At 40.2% G+C, this 23,816-nt stretch overlaps 1 protein-coding gene across 1 annotated transcript in view; it reads right to left on the bottom strand.

Moving 5' to 3' along the window:
- Positions 1 to 23,816, bottom strand: part of mdga1 (MAM domain containing glycosylphosphatidylinositol anchor 1) — a 136,966-nt gene that overhangs the window by 50,792 nt on the left and 62,358 nt on the right. The window contains 2 exon segments of the mRNA XM_029428541.1: positions 10,077 to 10,209; positions 11,763 to 11,959. Coding sequence (XP_029284401.1) covers positions 10,077 to 10,209; positions 11,763 to 11,959 — 330 coding nt within the window.

Below are 23,816 nucleotides of genomic sequence, written 5' to 3'. Positions count from 1 at the left end.
ATATTTTTTTTCCTTTCCTCCTCCCCGTCGCCGGGAGACTACTTCGCCTGCAATAGAGCATGTGGCAGCTCCGGGGATCTGATCTCCTCACCAGATCATTGAACTTTCTGTTTCTGTTAGACCCACTGCGCCACCAGCCTGCTGTGACTGGCTGCACTGGGGTTCCTGCTGGCTGAATTTGAGTTTCTAAGCTGCTGACTGAAGCTCCGTCTTCCAATACCGCACACGTTTCTGCCATTTCAGATTTAATCCAAAATACAACTATTAAAACGTACACGGACCGTACAGCCCTCTTTAAGTGGCAGAGTAAACACAATGATGGCTAACATGACTAAAGGCCGACGCAACATGTGAATATTAGGAGCTAGCAGTGTCTTTCCCCTTTTTATTTGGAGCATGTGGCAAAGAAATAGCCACATGCTATTGTGTACATGTGTAAATGTGTACATTTCACCTTTAGCGTTAGCATCTTTTAGCTCATCTGAATGTGTAAGTAGGTAATTTTTTGCTAACATGTTACCATAGCAGGTTTCAAAGATGATAGTATGTCAAGTCTGTTCTGCATAGAGTCGCCTTTATGAAAGTGATCCAATTAAATAGTTTATTATTGATTGTTTTTTTGTTTGTGGTACTGGTTGACATGTATTTAAACCAATTGAAAGGCTTTTGCAGTAAACACATCTCATCTATTTGTTCGTCTGTGTTGAGCTAAATTAGTACCTGCCACAGAATAAAACTTACTCTAGCAAGTGGCGGCTGGGAATTGTGGTTTACGTAAAACCACTAAATGGTTGTATAGTGGCATACTTCACCCAAAACAATCCAGGAAAATTGTGTGTGCTGTTAAAAACCTCAATATTGAATAGCTTTATAGGGTTTTCTACATCTGAATGACGGTGAAAACCTTGTTTTATGTGGTTATTCTGTCTAGTTAAATGTACAATTGAGCACCTTTTAAAGCACTCAAAATGCTCCACATCACATAGGTGGCAATCTTATCTGCAACATCTTATAATAGGTCTCTGCATATCTTGCTAAGGGGCGTAAATGAGGTGACAGGAGGGTAATGTTGAGAGAAATGAGCTTGTGACCAAAATGTCACCTGTTTAAATCATTCAAGTGGCTACAAAAATGTTTTTGGTGGAGTAATATAGAAAGGTCTCCCCCTCCCTCATCAACTGCAGTAAAAACACCCTGGGGCAAAGCAGCCCAGCTTCTCCGCTGGAGCTGCTTCACTGGTCACGAGTTACTAATCTGCGCTGGTACTGTAGAGCTCTCTGGTGTGAATTCCTGACTGTGTGGGTAACTCTGCCTCTCTGTGTAAGTATGTGGCAAGTGATTGCGGCAAAAAATAAAGAAAACAAGGTCATTGTATTCTGGTTCAAATGCGCAAAGTGTAAAGTCAACGTGCCTCTTTGAATAATGTATATATTCTCTAACAAGCTGCCATGTCACACAGGATAATAATGGTATTATTTTCTATAGCAGCCCTGTAAGACATCATGCAACAGGTGATAATGCTATGTTGTTTAGCATATGGAGATTAATTATGCATTACTGTATTGAGAATTTCCAAGGGTCATTTTGGAGATAAAATAAGAGCAAGCAATACACTTGAGCTACTGAGCTTGTTGCACACATTTCTCCAAATTGCTCTGTATATTAATTAATTTGCTTGATATATGCTCCTTGATTGGAAATATGTCTCCTTTGGCACAGAAACTAAAGGACACACACACACATGCACACACACACACACACACACACACACACACACACACACACACACACACACACGCACACACACACACACACACACACACACACACACACACACACAATAAGGAGATGGTAAACGCCTACTTTATTTGCCAATGTGAATTTATTCCAATTCATAGGATGCAGAAAGCTGAACGAGGCTTATATTCTCTAATAGGTTTAGATGCTTGTATAACATAAACAAATCCAACCTCAGAGTTAAAAACCAGGTGAGCCTACAGAAACCTGATTAAGTCTGCAGCAAAGTGTGCTGGTGGTCACATCTTTCTACTTTTAATGCGGTGCCTGGGGAAAATAAAGGGTATTAAAGTAATACATATAAAGTATAAAGTAAGTATTAGGTTGGAGAGATGAAGATAGCCCTTTTTACTCTTGAATCTAGAGGTGGAAATTGTTGACTGTTCTCACCTCACACTTGAAGACTAAAGGGGACTGAGCGCTTCCTGTTAGGGATCATCAGCTGTGGAACGACAGCTTGCTGCATCAGTTTTTTGAAGACGTATCTAAATCAAAGGGCTTTCTTACAATTTCTCTTTTAATTTTGAAGTTTATTTTGAAGTACATTGTAATCATGCAATCTTTGCTTATGCTTGCCTGGTTATTCAAACCTTATTGTCGTAATTTATGTGGTTGTTGTAAAAAAAAATCCACTTTGTAATGCTGGTTTGGATATGAGCTATATAAATAAACTTTAACCTATTATTATTATTATTATTATTAAATGGGGGGCCTATCATACAATATTTATTTGGGTTAAGCTTCTTCCTTTTTTATAACGGCGGTCACACATTGTGAGTGTAGGTCCGGACAGATTTGGGTTTTATTTAAGTACCTCTGTAGTCCGCAGATAGGGAGGAAGTTGAAAGGTCAGCGACTGATCCGGCATGAAAACTGGCGTGAGACGGTCATGGAGACGTTTATCCATCTACACATCTTATTCTAAACCCAACTGCCACTTTCAGTTCGATAATCCATAATCCAGAAGAGATGTGATTGCATATGTGTCTGTAATCTGTATTGTAACTAGAAGGAACATATAGAAAACATTTCAACGTCTTCTCAACATGTTAGTGAAGTGTATATCAAAAATGTGCCTCGTTTTTAATAAATAATGAAATTATTAATATTCAATGTGATATATTTTGAATGTTTGAGTAATGCATTAACATGTATTAAAAGTCATTTGATTTCAAGTTAATAAACACAATAAAAATATCAATAAATAATTTAAAGTGAGTGTTAATCCTACAAATCTATAATTGTAATGCTTTTGTCAATATTAAGTTATTATGTCGATGACACAATATGAATGTAAGCGGGTTTTTTTACCATTAGGTTCCCTTGAGAAAGTAATTTAGTTTGTTATACATTATTAAAGCATCACCATGTGCACACTTATTAAACACTGTTACCCTTATGTTCCTTTTTTATATAACACAACATTTGTTTACTATGAAACATATTGAGTTATTAAACATGCATGCATTTTTAAAGTTTTACATATTTAAAATTGAGCAATTTGAAGGCGTGTACTCAGAGTCTTTATTTAATCTAGAAGACCAGAAAGAGGAGAATCCAGGCTTCAATCGACCTGAGAGAGAATTAATCGTGAGTAGAGAGCCACCCCACAGAGTACAGGAAGCAATTCATTCCTCTAATAGACTTTATGCAGTTCATCCCCTCATCTAATCTCTTTTTTAACAGATTGCCAGGAACACACACGCAGGCAGGCTTGTGCTCTTTCACGTGGCAGACAAAAAATGTGCATGCAAATAGACACACTAATGGGACATCTCTTTAGCTAACCGCACTAGTGATGGCTCTCAAGCTGACAAGACATTTCACTGGTGTAACAACTGCAATCAGCACATAAATAGCACTGTCCACTTTCATTGTGTCAAATCACAACGCCAGATAAATAAACGCCCGTAGGCCGCGAGAGCTTTCTAAGTACGAACCTCAACGGAAACAGTTTGTTAAATAGAGTTACAGTACAATATCATAGAGTATCAAGGCAACTGGGAATATATTAAAGGCCTATATGTTGCCATAATTGATTATGCTGGCATTTTAAAGTCCATTAATCAAAGAGAGTATGCATAGATTAGGTGAGCGCTAACATAAACGGTATAAGGAAGTGTTACAAATTAACAAATGAATACACAACTAAACAAATTCAAATTCCAAGAACAGAGAGCGAATGTACAGTTTGAGAAAAAAAAAAGAAGAGAAAACATTATATGTGTTTGGGAGGGGGGGAGGGGGGGGGGGGGGGGGGACTGAGGATTTGAGAATTATAGCTTCAATTTCCAGGGGATGTGTGGGTGACGGTAACGGTGGGATCAGCCAGCGCTCTTCCCAAAGTAATGGGATTTATGTGCAGCACAGCGGTTTACAACCAGGTAACAAATGCCTCTCTCTTCCACGTTCCCTCTCCCCCTCTCCCCCTCTCCCCCTCTCCTCTCTGTCAGTTTGTCACCTCTCTGTATCTTTGGTCTTTTTTTTTTTTTTACCATCCCCTGTCTCTATACCTGGTTCTCATTCTTTCTGCATTTATTTTTGCTCACTGCATTCTCTCTATGACTTGCCTTCTCTCTCTCTCTGCTCACTGGTTCTGGATTGAGGTGAAGGCAGAGGGGTTATTGGGGGTGAAATCAGCTGGAAAGAAAAGCTTAAGGGTTTAGATAGAGGTGTGTGCTGACAGGTGCTGTACGTTTGTGATTTGTACCCAGGAACAGTGGGTGTCACCTTTGTGTTACTTAAAAAATATGGTGAGGATGGCGGGTTGGCCGACCAGCAACCAAAAGGTTTCCGCTGATCCCTGGTGCCAGCAGGAGGAAATGTTCCAGGTGTGATTTGCAAAATGGAGGATTGGTGGTTATCACCCCCATACAGACACAATACCCTGAAGCAAGTTGAGGAGGTGCAAGTACCTCAAACCGGATACTCTGACCTTGAGGTATTATAGTTATTTAGAAATGATATGTAGTTAATATTTAATGAGAATGTTTAGGACATTGGTCAAATGCATCATGAAATAAAACTAAAACAATCTTAAACAATAACAAAAAAAGTAACAGAAAGTAGGAAAGAGGAGACGATAGGCCAGATATTTTGGATACGTTACAGTAAACGTGTATTGAATCATCATTGACTGAGACATTTGTTACGTCAACATGTCTACTGTGAAAAAGTCCAGTGAAAACTGAGACAATAGGATTAATACAATATTCTTGAGGGAAGTGTGTGTGTGTGTGTGTGTGTGTGTGTGTGTGTGTGTGTGTGTGTGTGTGTGTGTGTGTGTGTGTGTGTGTGTGTGCGTGTGTGTGCGCGTGTGTGTGTAGTCTTTGCTCTTTACCGTCGTAAAAACTGAGCCATGAGCATTTACATCCATAGTGGATGTGTTGTGTGTACGCACTAATGTTTGTTTATCTGCATACTGAAGTACGTACTGTGCACATCAGCTGTCCTGAAAGGGCTCGCAAGCAATTACTGTAGCTGAAAATATACACCACAACAGGATGAAGATACTGCAGACGTACGTGATCATGCATTTACAGGTACACAAATACCAATAACCCAACGGTTATTGATCAGAAATGTAAAATTGTCAGTTTAAAGCCTTTTTTAGGTCGGACAAGGTTAAAATATTGTTATCATTAGCCAGGACTTGGACTGCATTAGGAAATAGTTTAAAGATGCAGATTGTGACCAATTTAAATCCTAACAGCACACTTGGTGTCTAATATTTGTACAGTGCAGGTCATGGGTATGATTGTGTGTAATGCAGCGCCGCAGAAAAGAGGCTGCGTGCTCACTTGTATAATTAAAACAATACGTTCTGGAAAAGGTCGAATGCAAAGGGCACAGAATTGAAACTCTGAGATTCTTAAAGCACCTTCCAGTAACGTCGCAAAAAAATGATCAAAGCAGCTTTACAAGCAAATTGATTCTCGCTAGTGGTGTGGCTGCACATCCCCACCCTGATCCCCTGACTGGACTGGATTTGAGACTGGTGGAGAAATGTCCTGGTGGAGATGTTTAGAAACTGAACAGTGTTAGAGTTCCTGTGGGAGGCCTTTACGTATAACTGCTTTAAATAAATGAACATCTTTACATTCTTTTTCCTGATTCTCTGTGTGTGACACGACCACTGGATTACAGCCTTACAGTAAACTGACTGCACAGCACAATGTCCTACCAAAGAGGTTTTACAGTACTAAGGGTTATTGCCCATCGATCCTCAACTTTTCAAGGAGGAATTCATACGCAACAGGGTTTGTCACGTATTGATCTCGTCATATATATTACACACTTGTACTACTGTCATATTATTGTGAAGCTATATTGTAGGCAGAGTTACAGTAATCAATAAAAGACTGAATCAACTCTCCCATCACTCAGACTTACAGTTTGCTCAGAGGCTTGCAACAGCCTTTAAAATGTGTGTGTGCATGTGTGTGTGTGTGCGTGTGTTGTTTATGTTTTCCGTGATTTGGCATTTTGTTCCATAACATTTCTATTCAACAGAACAGGATAAACAATTTAGCATTATTTCCTTTATTCATTTATTTAATGTGGAGCAGCTGTTTTTCATTGCACATTTCCATTAAAGTGAGTACACATACAGTACACATGTATTGTCCTGACACCTGGATGTTTAATGATGTTAATATAATACCGAGGCTAGACCTCGGCAGGCGCTTACTACTAAAAAACATGAGGCACCAGATTAATATTTTAGCACACGTTTTTAGCTTCAAATAAACTTGGTGAAAATAAATGATGGCCATCTCCTTTCTATCTGCTCTGTTGTAAAACGGTGTAATATTAGTTACCTTGTAAAAAAAATGCACGCAGTGTGCGCAGTGGTGGTATTCAGGCTTTAGCTAAGGGTGAAAGGGGAAAATGACTTAGATGTTGATGGCTGTTTTTCACAACTTTGTAATATACAAGTGCATTCTGTGTCACATTTATTTCCTCATGCACATTTTCCAACTTATTTTAAACAAACAATATGTGACAAAATCCAAATGACATTATGGTGGAAGTCAATCTAATGCAAATCTACTGTTATCCTCCATCCCTTGACTTCGTCCATATATTTTTCCATCCTCCGTGCTATACCACTTTAAATAACACGACATGTTCCAGAGCTTTGCCCCCGTGTTCTTTTTATCAGAGGATTTGGCCGCTGTCAGCAGTTACTGGAGGGCAGAAACCCCGTACTCAAATCCCGGGCCGGGATTATGATATAAAAATCAATCAATCCCCTTGTCCCAGTGTGGTGAATCAGCGGTGATGGCATGACCTAGTTGGATGAATCTAATCTAAGCAGTGACCGATGCCACAAGGACAAAAAAGGAGCTCAGCGGGGAATAACAAAATACGCTCATTAGATAAATATTATAGAGGCTAAAAAACAACGCAGCAACTCGCTGTTTGATTTCACTTTTACAATATGTCTATCTCATATGTCCTTCTGTGTATCTCCCTCCCGCTGTCTGTCCTCTGCCATTCTCTCTCTTCTCTATTTGTGATTGTATTTATTTGGGCTTTTACCTGTCCGTCATTTCTGTGTTATTTTACAGAGTTGTGATTTTCTGAGATAAAACCATCATGTTCCTTTATTTTGTCTGTGTCAGTGTCGTGGCTAAAATATGTTTTGACAACCTTTGAATAAATCATTGTGAGTAACAATGTTGTGCATTTACTGTATTACGAGTTCTTTAAGAATGTGAGTATATTTAGTTTATGTGTGTGTGTGTGTGTGTGTGTGTGTGTGTGTGTGTGTACATGTTTCAGTGTGGTTCTGGGTACCACTACTGCAGCAGGAACTACCACACAAAGGGATTTAAATAGTTTCTGTCTGTCTCTCGCCACGATAGAGTCACAAAACTTCACAGGTTTCTAGTTTAGATCAGAATGAAGGTTGAGTTTGATGGCCGTGGTCTAAGAAAGGGGGGAAAAGGGGTCATTTGTCCCTCCACTTTACTGCCCCTGGCACGATTTAAACATGTCATGGCTGGTCCCATCGCAATAAGGTCTTTAGTTTAACAAATGTGATCTAAGCAATAGAGAAAACCAGCACATTATATCTCCTGAAATGCAGCTTCCTCTATCTAACCCTAACCCACAAACAACCAATCATGCTTTCTTTCTTTCTTTCTTCCTCATTTCTCTTGGTTCTTTCTTAATCAAACACACGCTCGCAGAAACACACACTACGCAGTGTGTTCTCTGTCGCTCTGTGAGGCTGTGAGGTCCAGACAGATTGGAAGTTCTGGCAAGTCTCTGCGCCTCTATGCCAGCACCAGGCAGACATTTCTTTTAATAGTGGCTGTGTGTGCGCATGTGTGTCTGTCTGTCTGTCTCTGTGTCACAGGAGTCCAAGAGGGGAGACAGGAAGAGAGGGAATCACATAGAGCTAGAGCATTAGGAGCTGTTTGTTTCTCCATTCTACCTAAAATCCAAAATCCATTGTAATCGTTTATCATCTGTGGTCCTATGTGCAGCCCGCTTTAATTGATAGTGTCTCATTCACCTGAGGCTGATTCATTAGCATCCCTCTGATTTGCGGGGCATTTCATCAAGTCGTGTCTATCTGTCACTTTCTGTCTGATTCCCTCTCAGTCTTTCATTTCCTCGTCTTTCTCTATCTGTTCGCGAGAACTCTTTTCTCGTGCTCAGTCTTTCACAGAGAACGCCAGACTGTTTCCTCTCCTCTTAACTTTATCACAGTTTTTTTTTTATCTTCCCCTTCAGCTCACTTTAGAAGACTCCTGGGAACATTTATCTCGGAAAGAGACCATATTGCCCGATTGATAACCTTTCCTTCAGTTCAAAGTCTGTAAATAACAAAAGTAAAAGTAAATGTAGACTTGAAGACTTGTGAGCATTGTAAAAACGTCGCAAACATGTGTCTCTTTACTCTTCAGTGTGTGACTGTGATTTTAAAAAGAGGAAACAATTAAAAAACATACTGTATTTCTGTTTTCTTCTCTTCTTGATACATGCGAGGGATCACACTTTAAAGTGACAGGTCTTAATGAAGAACACTGATGTTACAGAAGTATGGACCAACCTTTTTGCTGTTTATGATTTTTTATTTTTTACGTTGGACTATCCACTTATTTGCCTTTATTGGGCAATTTGATGTTAAATGAATAGTTTTACATTTTAAGAGACACACATTGATTTTTTGCCAAAGGCGATGCACAAACATAACGTGTTGATTTATAAATAGTCGTGTCAATTACTGAGCTTCAGAGGTGCTGGATGGGCGTTTCCAGTCCTTGTGCTAAACCAAGCTTCACATTAAACCTAGAGGTGTGAGTGCTGATCTTCTAATATAACTCTGGGGAACAGAGCAAATACTATTGCTTTAAGGTAGTATTACTGTAATCTTTCATTTTCACTGGCTGCTTTTCTAACCTGAAGCCTCAAATGTTAAAGCAAGTGTTACTTTGCTGGTTCCATATGTTCAGTACTCAGACCCTCTGACCATGAGACTGGATAAGATAATAAGCCCTGAACAGTACTCCGATCTTCAAATGGCTTTGACGCACATTTTTCCCAATTAATACACTCACCGTACTAAAAAGGAATTTAACTGATGGTGGGTTTGACTGGCTGGCATTTAGAAAGTGACGCAAGAAGACAGGGAGGGGAGAAGAGAAAATGAAACACAATGGCAAAAGCAGGAGGCTTCCCCTTGAGGCGTATCAGTCTGACCGTAACAAACATGACAGGGTTGTCAGTGGCAACAATGTTGTCGTAAGTAACAGAGTTGCCGGGTGGTGGCGTGGAGATGGACAGAGCGGTGTAGAGTGAATTGGAGATAACAGGGAGTGTGACAACTGAATTACAGCTGACGGCCCTGAGATGAGCTCTCAGCAACAGAAACAAGACAGACAATATGACACACTGGAAGGCAGCTGAGGAGAGAGTGAGAGTGAGGACTCATCTGAGAGGAAAGTCAAATGGCAGAGGTACAACTCAAGGAAAGAAAGACCCAGAGAGAGATATTATAGGAAGTGAGACGGGAGACGTTTTAACAATGAGAGAAAGAGACAGACAGCGAGAGGTTTCCTGAGCCAAGAGAAGAAAACAGCACGAAAAGTCAGATGAGATGTGAAAATCCAAAAAGTAAAAGAGTGCAAAAGTCAAAGCGAGAAATTGAGAGAGGAGGAGAAAATCTCAGCTGTGTGACAACATGTACACGTCCGCACGCACACACACACACACACACACACACGTCTTCAGCATGTTTTCAAAGAAGCAGTCGAACAACTTACACGTGGCATTTGTAAGCCTGAAGGTGACCGACTTGTCTTCGATGTTACACACATTGCGGACAGACACCTGGCACGTGTAATCAGCAAAGTCCTTTGGTCTGAGGTTTTTCAGCTTCAGCACCTTGGTCTCCCCCTAAATGGGATGACACACACGCACACACACACACACACACACACACACACACACACACACACACACACACACACACATGACAACATCATGCAACAATATAAAACACATATTTAGCCACATAGTCTTTTATGAGACACATATAACCATTAATCTAAAGATAAATCTAATAACGCCAACTTTCCATTACATAGCACTTAACATCACATCAATGAGAAAACTCTGTCATTTCTAAACTGGGTCGTAATCTTGTCTAAAAGTCACTTCAATTTTTGATGATAAACAAGGGTCACAGACACACAGACACACACACACACACACACACACACACACACACACACACACACACACACACACACACACACACAAACACATAGCCTACTGTGTTTGTATGTCTGACATGCCCTGATTATCAACTGAAGCATCTCAAATCGACATATAGAGTAATATGAATGATGAATTTCAAATGGCTTTCACATGAGACCATTAGGAAAATTAAATTGAAATGATTTGCGGTGCAAAAAAATAAATCCACCCATCCTCTCCCTCACTATTCACAAAACATTCTAGCTACTGCCTCTCATGTAGACACACACACACACACACACGTGCTCTTGGACACACGGAAGCAGTCACACATCTCTTTCAACATCATTGATGATTGTTCAGATCAAGACTGATACTGTATAACTGTCTGCATGCTTCAGTAAGTGATGGGCCAACAGTGTCTTAGGCAGCACTGGGAAGAGCTCTGCTGGCTAATTGAACTCAAGGGGCACTGCTTTGTGGCTGACTGGTGCTTTGATAAGTGAAGAAAAAGGGAGCAGTTTCCCTAACAATTAATAAAGATTGATGGTTTTTAGTTTTTTCAAACAGTATGTTTGACTTTAACGTTGCAAGAGAAAAGGTTATTAGGGTGAGGACTATTATATGTTTGGCAAATGTGGCATAATATCAAATGGCAGTTTTGGCTGAGGTTGATAAACTTCCCTAAATAAAAAACAGATCAGAGCAGAGCTGGTAATGCTAGCCTAACTCTGATATAGCATCCAGGACAAGCTTTATCACACCGATGAAACACACTCTACCATTTAAAAACGTTTGGGGCTACTTCTAAAGAATAGTGATTCGTGCATAACGTTGCTGATTTTAATGTGAAATGAACCCCGATTAAAATGCATACAGTGATCACCACCTAATGCCAACATGAGGACATAAAAAAGCCTGAACTTGCTTTTCTTCATTAGTTTTGGGGGCGATTTTCTTGACCCTCGATCACATGTTTAAGTGGCCGTGACTTGTTATACTGAACATGGCTTTTTCATAAGTAACTTGGTCACAAGCCAGGATCAATACTAGCGCTTTACAGTGTTCATGTAAACCCTTAATGCTACACAGAAATAGTTGGAATAAATATATAAATAAAAGGAAGAGAGAGATGTAGAGAGACACAGGGTAACATGTGAGAATGAAGGAAAACATAACTCTGTGAAGGTCTATTTCTGTGGGACCAGGCAAGATGGCCACGTGTGCGCTGTCTATGTGTTCACGTGTACCTGAGTGTAAAGCGGTTCGTAGATGTCCACTCCGTTGTCCTTGCTCTGTTCGATGAGCATGTTCCCACGTTTCCAGATGAATCGTGCGGGAGGGTTGGAGTTGACGGTGCAGCGCAGGAACACCGTCTTCTCCTGGTAGTAACTTCCACGCACATCGCTGATGGTCTGGTGCACCGTAAGAACGGGTGTGTCAAGGTCTGCGAAACAGCAGCAGATGAACAACAAATAAAAACATGAAGAATCCTGTATTGCTGCAGGGGCAGAATATTGGTTATCACACCCCAGAAGCTTCATTACGACCTTATAGTGCCACGCACAAAAGATAAACAGGGACACCAGTACCAGTTTTATAACAGCACAAATTCTTCAGAGCATGCTTAGTTAAAACAACCTTCAGTTTGTATGAGGCTGCCTTTTCTGTGTAAAACATTGGCAATGTGTGGCAGGGATGGAATTTGGTAACTGGGACACAACTGTAAAATGGGGTAAACAAGTGTTGTTTGTTGGCGGACTTTCCCACCCACACTGACCAAAACTGTCCAAACAGTTGCCTATTGATCATGGCTTCTAACTAGCACGAATGTCCAAACAATCTGTACGTTTTTGCCATGTCCCTCTCTGGCTGTGACTCTCTCGCACGTTATTTTTTATATATTTCTTCTGTCATTTTTTATCTCTTTCTCCCCACTTGCCGCGTTTCCTTCATGGGAGAGTCATCTCGCTTTTCCTCCGGTGGATAGGATTTCAGCTGCTGTCACGAGCATGGAGGCTGCTCTCCCCTGGTTTCTGCCGTCTCTCCAAAAGTCACTGCCACTTTCACTCCTCTTCACCATCCCTCCCTCTCTATCCCCTCCTCCTCGCTCCTTGCCTCTATCTCTTACAGGGCAGAGTTGTGTGAGTGTGTAATCCCGATTCTTTGCAGCCTAATTGGAATGTTGTGGACTTCAAACATCATGGAAACTATTTCTGCCAAGAACAGGGTTGCCTTTTCCCCCCCGTTTTTTCCTGCTTTTCTATGTTACCTCTCTCCTTCCCCTTTTTTCCTCTTCTCTGCCTCTATCCCTCACTTCCTTTCTCCTGTGGCAAACCTGCTGCACCATATCAAGAAGGCATGGCGCAAGCTATAGAAAGGAGGTGAGCTGGGAGTGCAGCTGCTATGTTCCTTACTTCAGTTGTGACCATAGCAGGGTCCCATGTGAGTGAGGAAGTAGGGAGGTAATTGTATTTTTATATATCTTTGGTTGAGAGGGTTGAGAGAAACAATGTGTGAATAAGCGTGCTTGATTTTTGAGTGCTGTTGAAAAGGGCACAGCTGTCACACGAGGGCTGTGTCACGTACACAGTCACATGCGTGCACACACACACGGGCATCCGGACCTCCATCTAAGTGTGTGCACCTTTCAGCACAGCATCAGAGCTCTTTTGTAGTTTGAAGGTTAGAGCTCCGGGAAAAGACTGGCAAATAAACAGACGGAGGCAACTTGAAGTTGTTCAGGTGATTTTTGTGACTCCAAAATAAAGACAAAAAACTGGCATTGCATGAGACTACAGATTTCTCTTTCAAATGAAAGGTGAGTCACAAGGGCATGGGAACATTTACTCATTCTTAGGATGTGATATGACTTTCTTGCATGCTTTCAGACACAATGTGCAGAAACCTTGCCTGAATGTGACGGAAAAGAAGGGCAAGTCAAAATGGGTAAGACACTGAAACTATCATGTGAACACTTGTGACTACAGATGTTTCATCAAATCATCTTCACAATAGTTTAACCACAAAGAGCTGCAGAATTTGCTAAAGGGCTTCAGCATCACATTGTATTCTATGCATTTGAGTATTCTGACATTAGCAATATATGGTATGATGAATATGTACAGCTCCGTCTAATCCCCAGGGTGTCAAATATGAGACGCACCAGGGGTTTCAAGTAACCACATGTTTGCTGCAGCCGTAGTGGAGCATCACAGTTTGACGCGTGGGGTTACCCAGTGTGCCGCCAAGGGGTCGTGACCAAGAGTCAGTATGTGACGAGTTGGGAATAAAAACAGGTTGATATGCATGAGCAAAACGGATTAGACTTCGCAGTGACCTGCATAATTGTGTTGACATCTGCTGAATTGAACCAGTGTCTTTATTGAGTGCTAAAGTATGTTATTTAGGAACATTATGGTTTTGGAAAATAAGCTTTTACTGTAAAGCATGCTCATGCATTTTTATGTTCTAAGAATATCATTAAAATGTTGTTCAGATATTAACTGTGGTTAAATGTTTACATCTACACTTTTTTTTAATTATGTAAAATAGAACAAATTGCATGCAACTGTCATCATTTAGTTTTTCAACATTAAAAATAAAAATAAAATGTGATCTTTGTCTGACCTGGCTAAGCTGCTTACTCTAATGCAGTGAAGCACTTTTGTGTCTCTGTTATTGGAAATGTTCTCAGGGATTCAGAACTGTGCTCTGTGAAGTGTTCACCTGTTTCCATTCCTTTCATCTTCCCGTCGACACCCTGATTTAAAACATGACAACCCACAGATTGGGACCAAAGGCCCAGAAGGAAACTAGACACTGAGGCACCACCAGCCTCTCTAAAAGCCTCTGCAAGCAACAGGCTATCAAACCAAGAGGCAGATATCAAAGATATCTGCCTCTTGGTTCTGCGAGGTGTGCATGTGTGGTTGAAGAGTTCTGGCGAAAGAGCACCTTTGTACACTTCAATTTGTGAATATGTGCAAGCATGTGTGTGTGTGTGTGTGTGTGTGTGTGTGTGTGTGTGTTTGTGTGTGTGTGTGTGCAAACAGAGACAAGTAGATCGTCAATCATATCACATAACCTTAAATAGACACTCATAGGTCCACATTGTATCTTCATCTACGCCATAAATAGCATATTAATAACACCTTTCACACATATCAACACAGTCTGTATATTTGTGCAGAAAAGAAAGATAAGCTAACATAAAGAAACCTATCCCACTGGAAATAACTGCCCTCATATTTAATATTCCTTTACTGGGGTCATGGATAAAACGATGACAGCCTGTATTCTACAGCCTTTTTTGTTCCAAATGACAATTGTGTTGTTAAAGCTTTTACAATCCAAGCTCCCTGGGTGAGTCTAACTTTACTCAGTTTGGGCCCTTAAGTAAATAGAGACACAAGATGAAACTGCAAGTATACAGAAACATAATATGAAACTTTAATGAAGCTTCTGATTTCCCCAACGTACTGCCTTAGCACACGGCTTAGATCAATTGCACTGCGCTGCTTTTGTTAGTCCCAGCTTTTAATGTACGTCTACGCTTCCAAATTTCAGCCCGCGCTGAGGGTCCGGCATTGTTTTGCGCATCGACAACACACGGTGCTGCTGATACAGAGACATTGTAGTTCTCCCTACATGTGAAGACAGTGAGTACTGTGGGATAAAAGGGTTAGGGTTAGTTTGTTTTATGTCCTGCGTTAAAGGGGTCATATTAGGGGATCGTACGGCCCTTTGCTGCGTGTCATCTCCTCTCTAACCCCCGCTTGCAGCCCATCCTTCCTATCTCTATAATCAAGGCTAAAGGCTTGCAAATACATTTGGGGACAAGTTTATTGTTTCATGTCAAGAAACACAACAGATTTAGAACTACCTTCTCGCATTGTTCTCGCAAGCCAATCAGAGCTTTCTCAGGAGGGGGGGGGGGGGGGGGGGCTTAAAGAGACAGGTGGTCAAACGGAGCGAGGGTGAATACAGATGTATTCTGACATATAGTATGAAAGGAATAATGTGTGTAAAAGTAAAAGTGTTCTAGTAGAAACCCAAAATACGTATGAACCTGATAATGACCGTAATATGTCACCTTTAAAACGTGTTGATTTGGGGTTTTAAAGGGGAAGTTTGTGTTTTATCTGAAAATAAAACAACCTTTCTCACGTGCTAAAATGATCATATATTACACGCCAACTTACAAGACAGTAGTCGTTTGTACAGATTTTGCTTTATTTTGTATCTCTTTGCATTGGGAGAGACCGCAAGGACGTGGGATAAAAAGAATATCGTAACACACGATGAAAATCCGACACTGGATTCAAATTTACAAGGTTAAAGTTAAAGAGTTCACCTTGGTTACCTAGACTACCTGGCTCAGTGGATGTTGTTTTCAACATAAACTCAAACAGCAAAAACAGACATCAGCTAGAAACTGGAAAACTGCCAATTCATCTGCTGTTGTTTTAGCTCTTTAACTTTGACACACGTCAATTAAAATCACACTTCATCGATACATTTGACTTTGCTTTGAATTCCAAGTTTTCTGATAAAGAAAAAAGTCACATTTCCAGCATGCTGTCTTATCTGGTCGACACAAATTAATTCAAGAGGGTGATTTCAACAATGTGTTTCATACAGTCTTGATCAGCCAACTGTTTGACCAGCTGCCTGTTAATGAAATCCCTTTATTATTAAAAACAAACACTGTCAAGTATGTTACTTCTATTTGCTCAGAATATTCCAAGGTCCCTCGTCAACTCAAGTATTTATTAATTATACAGCATAAAGCTGATGCAGGAGACGCTCTTATACGGCAGCTTATGCTTCAAAATTACCAACATGTTTGAGGTATTCCCTGAAGGGTAAGACAGAGTGCGATTTTGGTCAGGTATTCCAATTATGTTTGCTCTTGAAAATGATGTCTGCTGTTTTGATACAAATTCCAGAGCCCATTAAGTAGCGGAAAGAGGCACTACAGACTTTGTTTGCTTGTTATCTGAGGAATCAGATGATTAGAATTGTGATCAGAATTGCAAAACTCTGAACATCTAGAGACGATGTTGCTAGCAGATAATAAACTCAGTGGAGAGAATGCATAGAAACAAAGAAAAATAAGCATTTGTTTCCTGTATTGACCATCCGACCTGTTTAAGAGTTTATCCAATGCAATTCTAAATGGTTTTATAACCCTGTTCCAAACCTCTTAACCCTAAAAGTAGTTTTTTCTTGAGTGACAATGTGGAAGGAAGGCAAATTAGACAGTCGAATGTATGTACAGTATTTTTTTATTGACTCCCAGGCCGATAATATGTCTGCGTGCCATCAGTTCATCACAATCACCGCTCAAAATAACCAGATGGAAACAGAGATTTACTCAGAAGCAATCCATCTGAGCGGTCAGGGTTGACCGAGTGTGTTTTTGTAACAAGTTGACCTCTGCTGGGTGCTTTCCCCTGCAGGAGGACGCCTTGGACTCCAAATCCTCTTTGATTTCCAATAACATGTCCTGTACTCTAATAGCTCTCCAGGAGTGGACGGCCATTAGGGGACCAAAGAGAAGATGACAGGTTCAATTGAGTGTGAGCGTGCAACGGAGGAGAATAAGGTGAGGTGTGTCGCTTGTGTGTGTGGATGGTCGGGTGAGGGGATGTGATTGTGTGGATGGCTGTGTTTAGAATATTCTGAATCTAAAGCAGGTATAATGTGTTTATCGTATTCATTTAGATGCTAACATTTGCTAATTAGCATATAACACAAAGTACAGTCGAGGCTGATACAAATGTCATTAGGTATTTGAGAATAAAACAACACGCTGGACAAATTGGAATTTTGACCCGATGATGGTGCTAGATGAAAGTCAGAGAATTCATATAAAGTCGTAGTTTTATCCATGACGTCAGTAAAGGAGTATTAAATACGAGGGCAGCAGGAAGAGTTATTTCCAGTGGGATGGGTTTCTTTCTGTTATAGCTTATTTTTCTCTTTTGTCACTGCACAAATATACAGACTGTGTTGATATGAGTGAAAGGTGTTATTAATATGCTAAAAGTCATTTCAATTCATCCTAGTGGGGAGATATGAATTGCTTAACCAAAGTTACTGGTAGTTGTTGGGATGTCCCAGGCTGGACCTGAAGTGGTAGACCGACCCAAAAAAGTATCTTAACAAAAAACATGAAAAAAATGATTTCTGAGCAAATTTAATTGGATGTTATTGGATTCCAGTAAATCAGATTATAATTAACATAAAAAAGATCCATCATCCACTGTCAGTAATTCACTTCAAATAATAAGCATCTGCAATATTCTTATTATCAGAACGTTTGAACAGTGATGGTCAAAAACTGATGTTAAATAAATTCATAAAAATAATATAGGTACATTTAAGCTTGTGTGAAAAAGGACAACAAAGGCAGTGTTTTCTGACGGGTAACTGTGTGATGGATGTTTGGATGTAATTAAAACTGGTACACAAGAGCTGAAAAAAATATTCTTCACGTAGAAAATAACAAAATAATATGTTTTTGTAGACAACAAGTCCAAACATAGTTCTGTCTGAAGTAATAAACGATCATCATACCAGCTACAGAAAAAGAAAACCAACTCTGTCCGCTCACATGTACACACACACACACACACACACACACACACACACACTGAAATCACAGTCTTATAAGCTATCCGCCACAAACACACATGCATGCACACAGCCACACGCACTGAGAGAACAGCCTGTGCATACAGAGAGGCACAAACAGAAGCAGACATGCCGTTTGATCCAGCTCCGCGTCTCGTCAATTATTCAGCATTCTGCTCATAGACATCGCCTTAAAGAGGACATAAAACATGCACGAGGCCCACATTTGGAAATAACGAGAACATTGCCTGTATTTAAAATGCAATGTTGAGAAGTAAAGATTGATTTAGGCAGATTTTCTCTGCTCAGTTTTTAGTATCAAGACAAAAAAAATCACTGGTCCTTTGCATTGCTAACCCTGCTTCACGCAGGCCCGTGTCTCTTTCTCTTCATTAATGCCTTAGACATGAGCCAAATACAAATTACGGGGAAAGAAATCTGAGATGAGACTTTTCCTGCATTATTAATATCTTTGAATACAATCAGTGGAATTGAATCTACAATAATATAGGTGCAATGCACTGTTCCCTTTACATAAGTAATTACTACTAGTATTAATAGTAATAGCTAATAAAAAGAGCAGAATGATCAGAGAAGATGGAGAAACCATGAAGACAGGTGGTGACTAGAAATACCAGACAGAGACATCGAGAAGAATGAAAAAGATTAAGGAAGAAAGTGACCAGAAAAATATGGTCAAATCAAAAACAGCTCAGTAAATGAATACTAGCCATAATTTCAGCGTGAATGCAGCACCAATAATAATAAAGATCACTTTTCCTTCACTGCAAACCAAAAGGAGAACACCTTGTGTAAGTTTGTTTAAATAACTCTGGAGATTTCACAAGTTTGTTTCATACGTGCAGAGACAGAGAGCACATCTACGTGAAAACACTTGCCGTTTGTTTGTTGTAAAAAAACAACAACATTCTGGCTGTTTTTTGTCACAGAGCCTTATTTCTATTTTTGTCAGTTCTGAAAAAAGAAAATCTCATCGGTTGCTTCATTGTCGAGCTGCTGTTAAACTTTCCTGAGCAAATGACTCTTCACTTTTGGCTGCAACCGTCCTTTAACAAAAAACACAGCAGTTCACATATGAATACACAGTCTAGCATCTTGTGTTACACCCTTTATTGTTAGCTTTATTAGTAAGGCACAGGAGCTTTGTTACACGAATGAGTCCCAAACTTGCTGAAAATGGCGCATTTTCGTTGAGCCAGCACGTTATGTACAAGCCTTAATTATGCTTTTGTCAGCAAAGAGCCATGGAAATGGTATTAAACATTCATGATGGTGTGACTCTATTATTTTAGGCCATAAAAAGACTCATTTGGGTATGGTTATTTACCCTGAGTGTGACAGTGTCGCTGCACAGCGGCGGTGACAGCAAAGAGGGTGTTAAGGGACGAAGAGGCATAGTTCACTCTCTCAGCCTCCGGGCTAAAATAACACATCTACACAAACGCAAAAAAACACACATACAAAAACCTGCACACTGTTATGCAATAATATGGGCGCACATATCCCGACATGCATACGCTTACACACAAGCATGCAACAAAATACACACACAAACACCGAAGGGCCAAAATAACACATGAATCTCAGTTCCCTCGCTGCAGACCCCCCCCCCCCCCCCGAGGGCGAAAACAAGACAGTCCCTCCCTATCCCCATGCAGCTGGGAGCCATGCATCACGGTGTTGATTCCAGCATGATGACATCAAGAGTCATGTGTAGCTGCTTCTTGAAGCTGGCAAAAGAAAAATGCAGTTTCTTTGACACTTGTGTCCGTGCTCTCACACACACACACACACACACACACACACACACACACACACACACACACACACACACACCAATGTGGGGGCACAATCACCAGGCGACAACCACTTGATTTGCTGGTATATTTAATTGGCTTTGTGGCATCCAGGGAACTATGGACCACAACAAGAGAACATATGGAAAACACATATAGATTCACACACAGTGATATGGGTGTTGCTGCTCCAAGAATGATCAAATTGCTTGTTTTTTATTGTGTTTTGTTGCGGGGCGAACACCAGACTCGGGGGCAATCTGCACACTGCCTTTATTAAAACAACTCTAAACCACTTCTGAGGATTCCTGCTCCGGTACTGAAGTGTTATTCTGGCACAACTTTACTTTCATTGTCTGCAGGTTAACAGGAGACAGTGGGCAAATAAATAAGTAATAGCTTAGTAATTTCCAAGGTAGCAACTGGCTGGAAAACACAGAATGCAGCAGTGTTGTCACCAGTCTCAGGGAGTTTCTCTTACTTTTTAGTAGTTGGTCTCAAGCAAACAATGTAGAAGATGTTTTACAAACTGTAAAATGAAGTCAAACATTTATGTTAAAGTCGTTTTGTGGTGAGGGATGTAGTAGTAGAACATCACTTTAAAAGAAATCAGGAATCCAAGCTTTAAATCTCCTCATATTGAATGTGCTTCTCAACACAATGAATTCTTTCATATTGAAATCTTAAGCAGCAACTTGACCCTTTTTAAAGAAATACTTGTGTTGTGTTTTTGTTTGCTATTAATCCTCTGCTCATTATTTATGCATATTTGTCCTGTTTGCTCTTTTGTTTGTAAAACACAAATATAATTTGCACTGAACTTACGTGTAAAACTGAAGAACAATAAACACAATAAGAGAAAATCTCACACATTGTAACAACACTAGCGAACACAGTCTCTTCTCCTTCGTGATGGAGAAATGACATCGGACAGACATAAGAGGAAGTACTGACCACCTTCACATTGTATTGATCATTTCTGCTCAAAGAGACTCAAGTGTATTTTTGTGCTTACTTACCAAAAACCTAAGCTGACTGTACACAGTTGATGAGGTCACTGTAAAGTAGATAACACAGACACTTAACTGCTGTTAACTCTCAGGTAGCCAGGAGATGGTCTTGTGGTTTGTCTAGTGACCACAAGCTCTGCAGCTACATAAATAAAACCTTTTACCAACTTCCATTTATCATATCAATTACCTCATATTGCACTTAGTGTCCCAAACACATTTATAATGTATATGGTTTTTAGATTCAGTGCATTGACTGTATTTATAATTTGCCAGAACTCATGCTTGTAACGTCTGTGTAAATGTTAGGCGGAAGTTAAAGTTTCAGCTATTGTGTTACCTGTGCTAATAACAGCGCCATACGCCTCAATTTAAGATCATGTGGGATTCAAGACTTCGGCACACCGGGGGGGAAGAGCAGATTTGAATAAGTAGACTTCTCTTATGTTCTGTCTTAACAGAAAGTTAAGACAGAAACGTAAGATGATGTCGCTGCATGCTCAGGAAGTTGCACTCAATATGTGAATCAGTGCCAATGTGTTATTATGACGCAGTGATGATTAGAACATATATAGCATCACATACATAGCTTGTGGATACAAATACTTTTGAAATTGTGCTTATGAATGGAGAGTATGTGACCCCAACCTTGGTCTATAAATACAACTGAATGTCCAATAATGTCATCCCCTCACAATTACTTCTTCAAGACCCAGAGCGACCGTATTACCCAATATCTTTACCGTCTGATAACCGGCAGGTCAAAGGTTCAGCGGTTCTCAGCAGCAGCTAATAACATCTAACCAAAATGCCCTCGAGCAAGACACTGAACTGCTTACTAAATAAATATTCAGCAGCTCCAGCTAAACACTTTAAAAATACATTTGGATTTTTAGAAAACATAGATGTTAACTTTTTATAAATGATATATCTGCGTTTTATCCTTTTTCTACCCTTAAAAAACATACAGTAGATCATGTTTTAGGAGAAATCTGAGGCTATGTGATAACATATTTGTGTTGTAGTCCAGTTGTCCCCTCATGAACCATCAGGGAGAGATTAGGTATTGGTACAGATGTCTTGTGCGTGGACTGCAGCCACATTAATTATTGTATTCTGGACTTCAGGGAATTTAACATGGGGTCTTTATGACCTTCACGAGGCTTCATCGGGTGAAAAGTCGCAGGGACTTCAGAGTTTTTCCACAGTAATGCAATATTATGAGCTCAGCAGATGATGCTTATGTCAGAGCACAATTCAATTTACTTGTTTTATATATAAATCGGTGCAATATACAACAAGGACAATCAAAGCTGGTTGAGTAAAAAAAGAAATATGATTGCATTTGATGAAATGATGAAATTAAAAGCTACTGAACCACCCCCCCCCCCCTCCTCCCCACACACACACACACACACACATGCACACACATCAGCGTGATCTTGCGTATGTCCCGTCGTATTGCTCACAGTTATCTTTGTACATGTCTGCTCATCAATGTCATCTCAATTACAGGTTTAATTGTGTTTCTTTTGGGATATTGAAATCTACGGTTTTACCCATATTTAGTTGTAAATAAGTCAAGAACTTGCTTTGTTTAATCCTGTAAAACCACAATAACAAAAGTGAGAGTTTAGGAAGATCTCCATGTGTAGTATGACCTTAAAGAAAAGACGAAGTCCCTTGTGACATGTAAACCTCACCATGAAGAATCTACTCACAACCAAAATATGGCTTTTTTTTTTTAGACCACCAACAGTCCTCTAGAAGCTGCCCAGAGCAAAACTCTTCACAGAGCTTATTAGGCAACACTTTGAGAGAGAATACCCCCACCTGCCTGTGGCTGTGATGGTTATTGCCTTCTCTCCACACTGATTTGTGCGGCCCTCACCACCACCAGCTCTGCCTGCACTCACAAAGTGCTGAGCTGGTCCCGTTTAACAACATTTAACATGTTTTGGTTGTGCAATCACTGGATGCTCTGTTTCACATTTCTGCTGGGTTTATTGTGTGGTTTATTTCCTGCTTTCTTAACATTTTAATCTGTCTGTGTCTCTTCCAGTTTTCTGTCCTTCCTTGCTTTCATACGGACACAGATTACTTTCCCAGCGTGGTGCTCTTGCAGAAGTTTTACGGACCTGTTTTTGTTTCTTTGTTTAAAGGAAGTAAACTTACTGTATTATTCACTTGCTATCATTCACTCCTGGACTCAATATTAAAAGCTTTATTTTATTCTGTTTCCATTTCTAGTCTTTGTTCCCATACCATTTTCTTTTACATTTTTCAAATCTTGGATCTTTTTTTGTTTCATGGCAGTCTAATCCTCTAGTGTCTGCCCCTCTGTCTCCATCCTCATCCTATTTCAATTTGTTTTTGATACACAGGCTGTGAGTCTGCCCGGAGGCACCTCCCATACTTTATAACACTGCCTTCATTACCCAGCCTGCTGCAGCTGGCCATAAATGAAAAACTGAAGGTGTGGGAGGAGGGAAATAAAGGGGGGGAGCATAGGAAAGGAGAGGAATAGGTTAAAATCGACAGAACAAGTCAATTGTGAAAGAGATAGTGATGGTAGAGATGGAGCAAGAGAGACTCAGAGTGAGCACGAGGTACAGTATTCAGAGACACACTGAAAAGGGTAAAAAGAGAGAAAGAGCAAAGTCATAAAATCTAAGTTGGAAGTTATTGGAGACTGGCTGGATGAAAAATGCCATCGCCATAAAATAATATTACAATTGGTCTGGCCTTATGGCATTGATGAATACATATGCTGCCCAGCGGGGTCTTTGGCTGGGGGAAAGTGGCTAATTTGAATGGCCATCCTACCTGTGAGGGT

The sequence above is a fragment of the Cottoperca gobio genome, chromosome 3 (genome assembly GCF_900634415.1).
Source record: "Cottoperca gobio chromosome 3, fCotGob3.1, whole genome shotgun sequence".
Classification (NCBI taxonomy): domain Eukaryota; kingdom Metazoa; phylum Chordata; class Actinopteri; order Perciformes; family Bovichtidae; genus Cottoperca; species Cottoperca gobio.
Note: the sequence above shows the minus strand (reverse complement) of the source record. Positions and strands in the feature narration are given on the sequence as shown.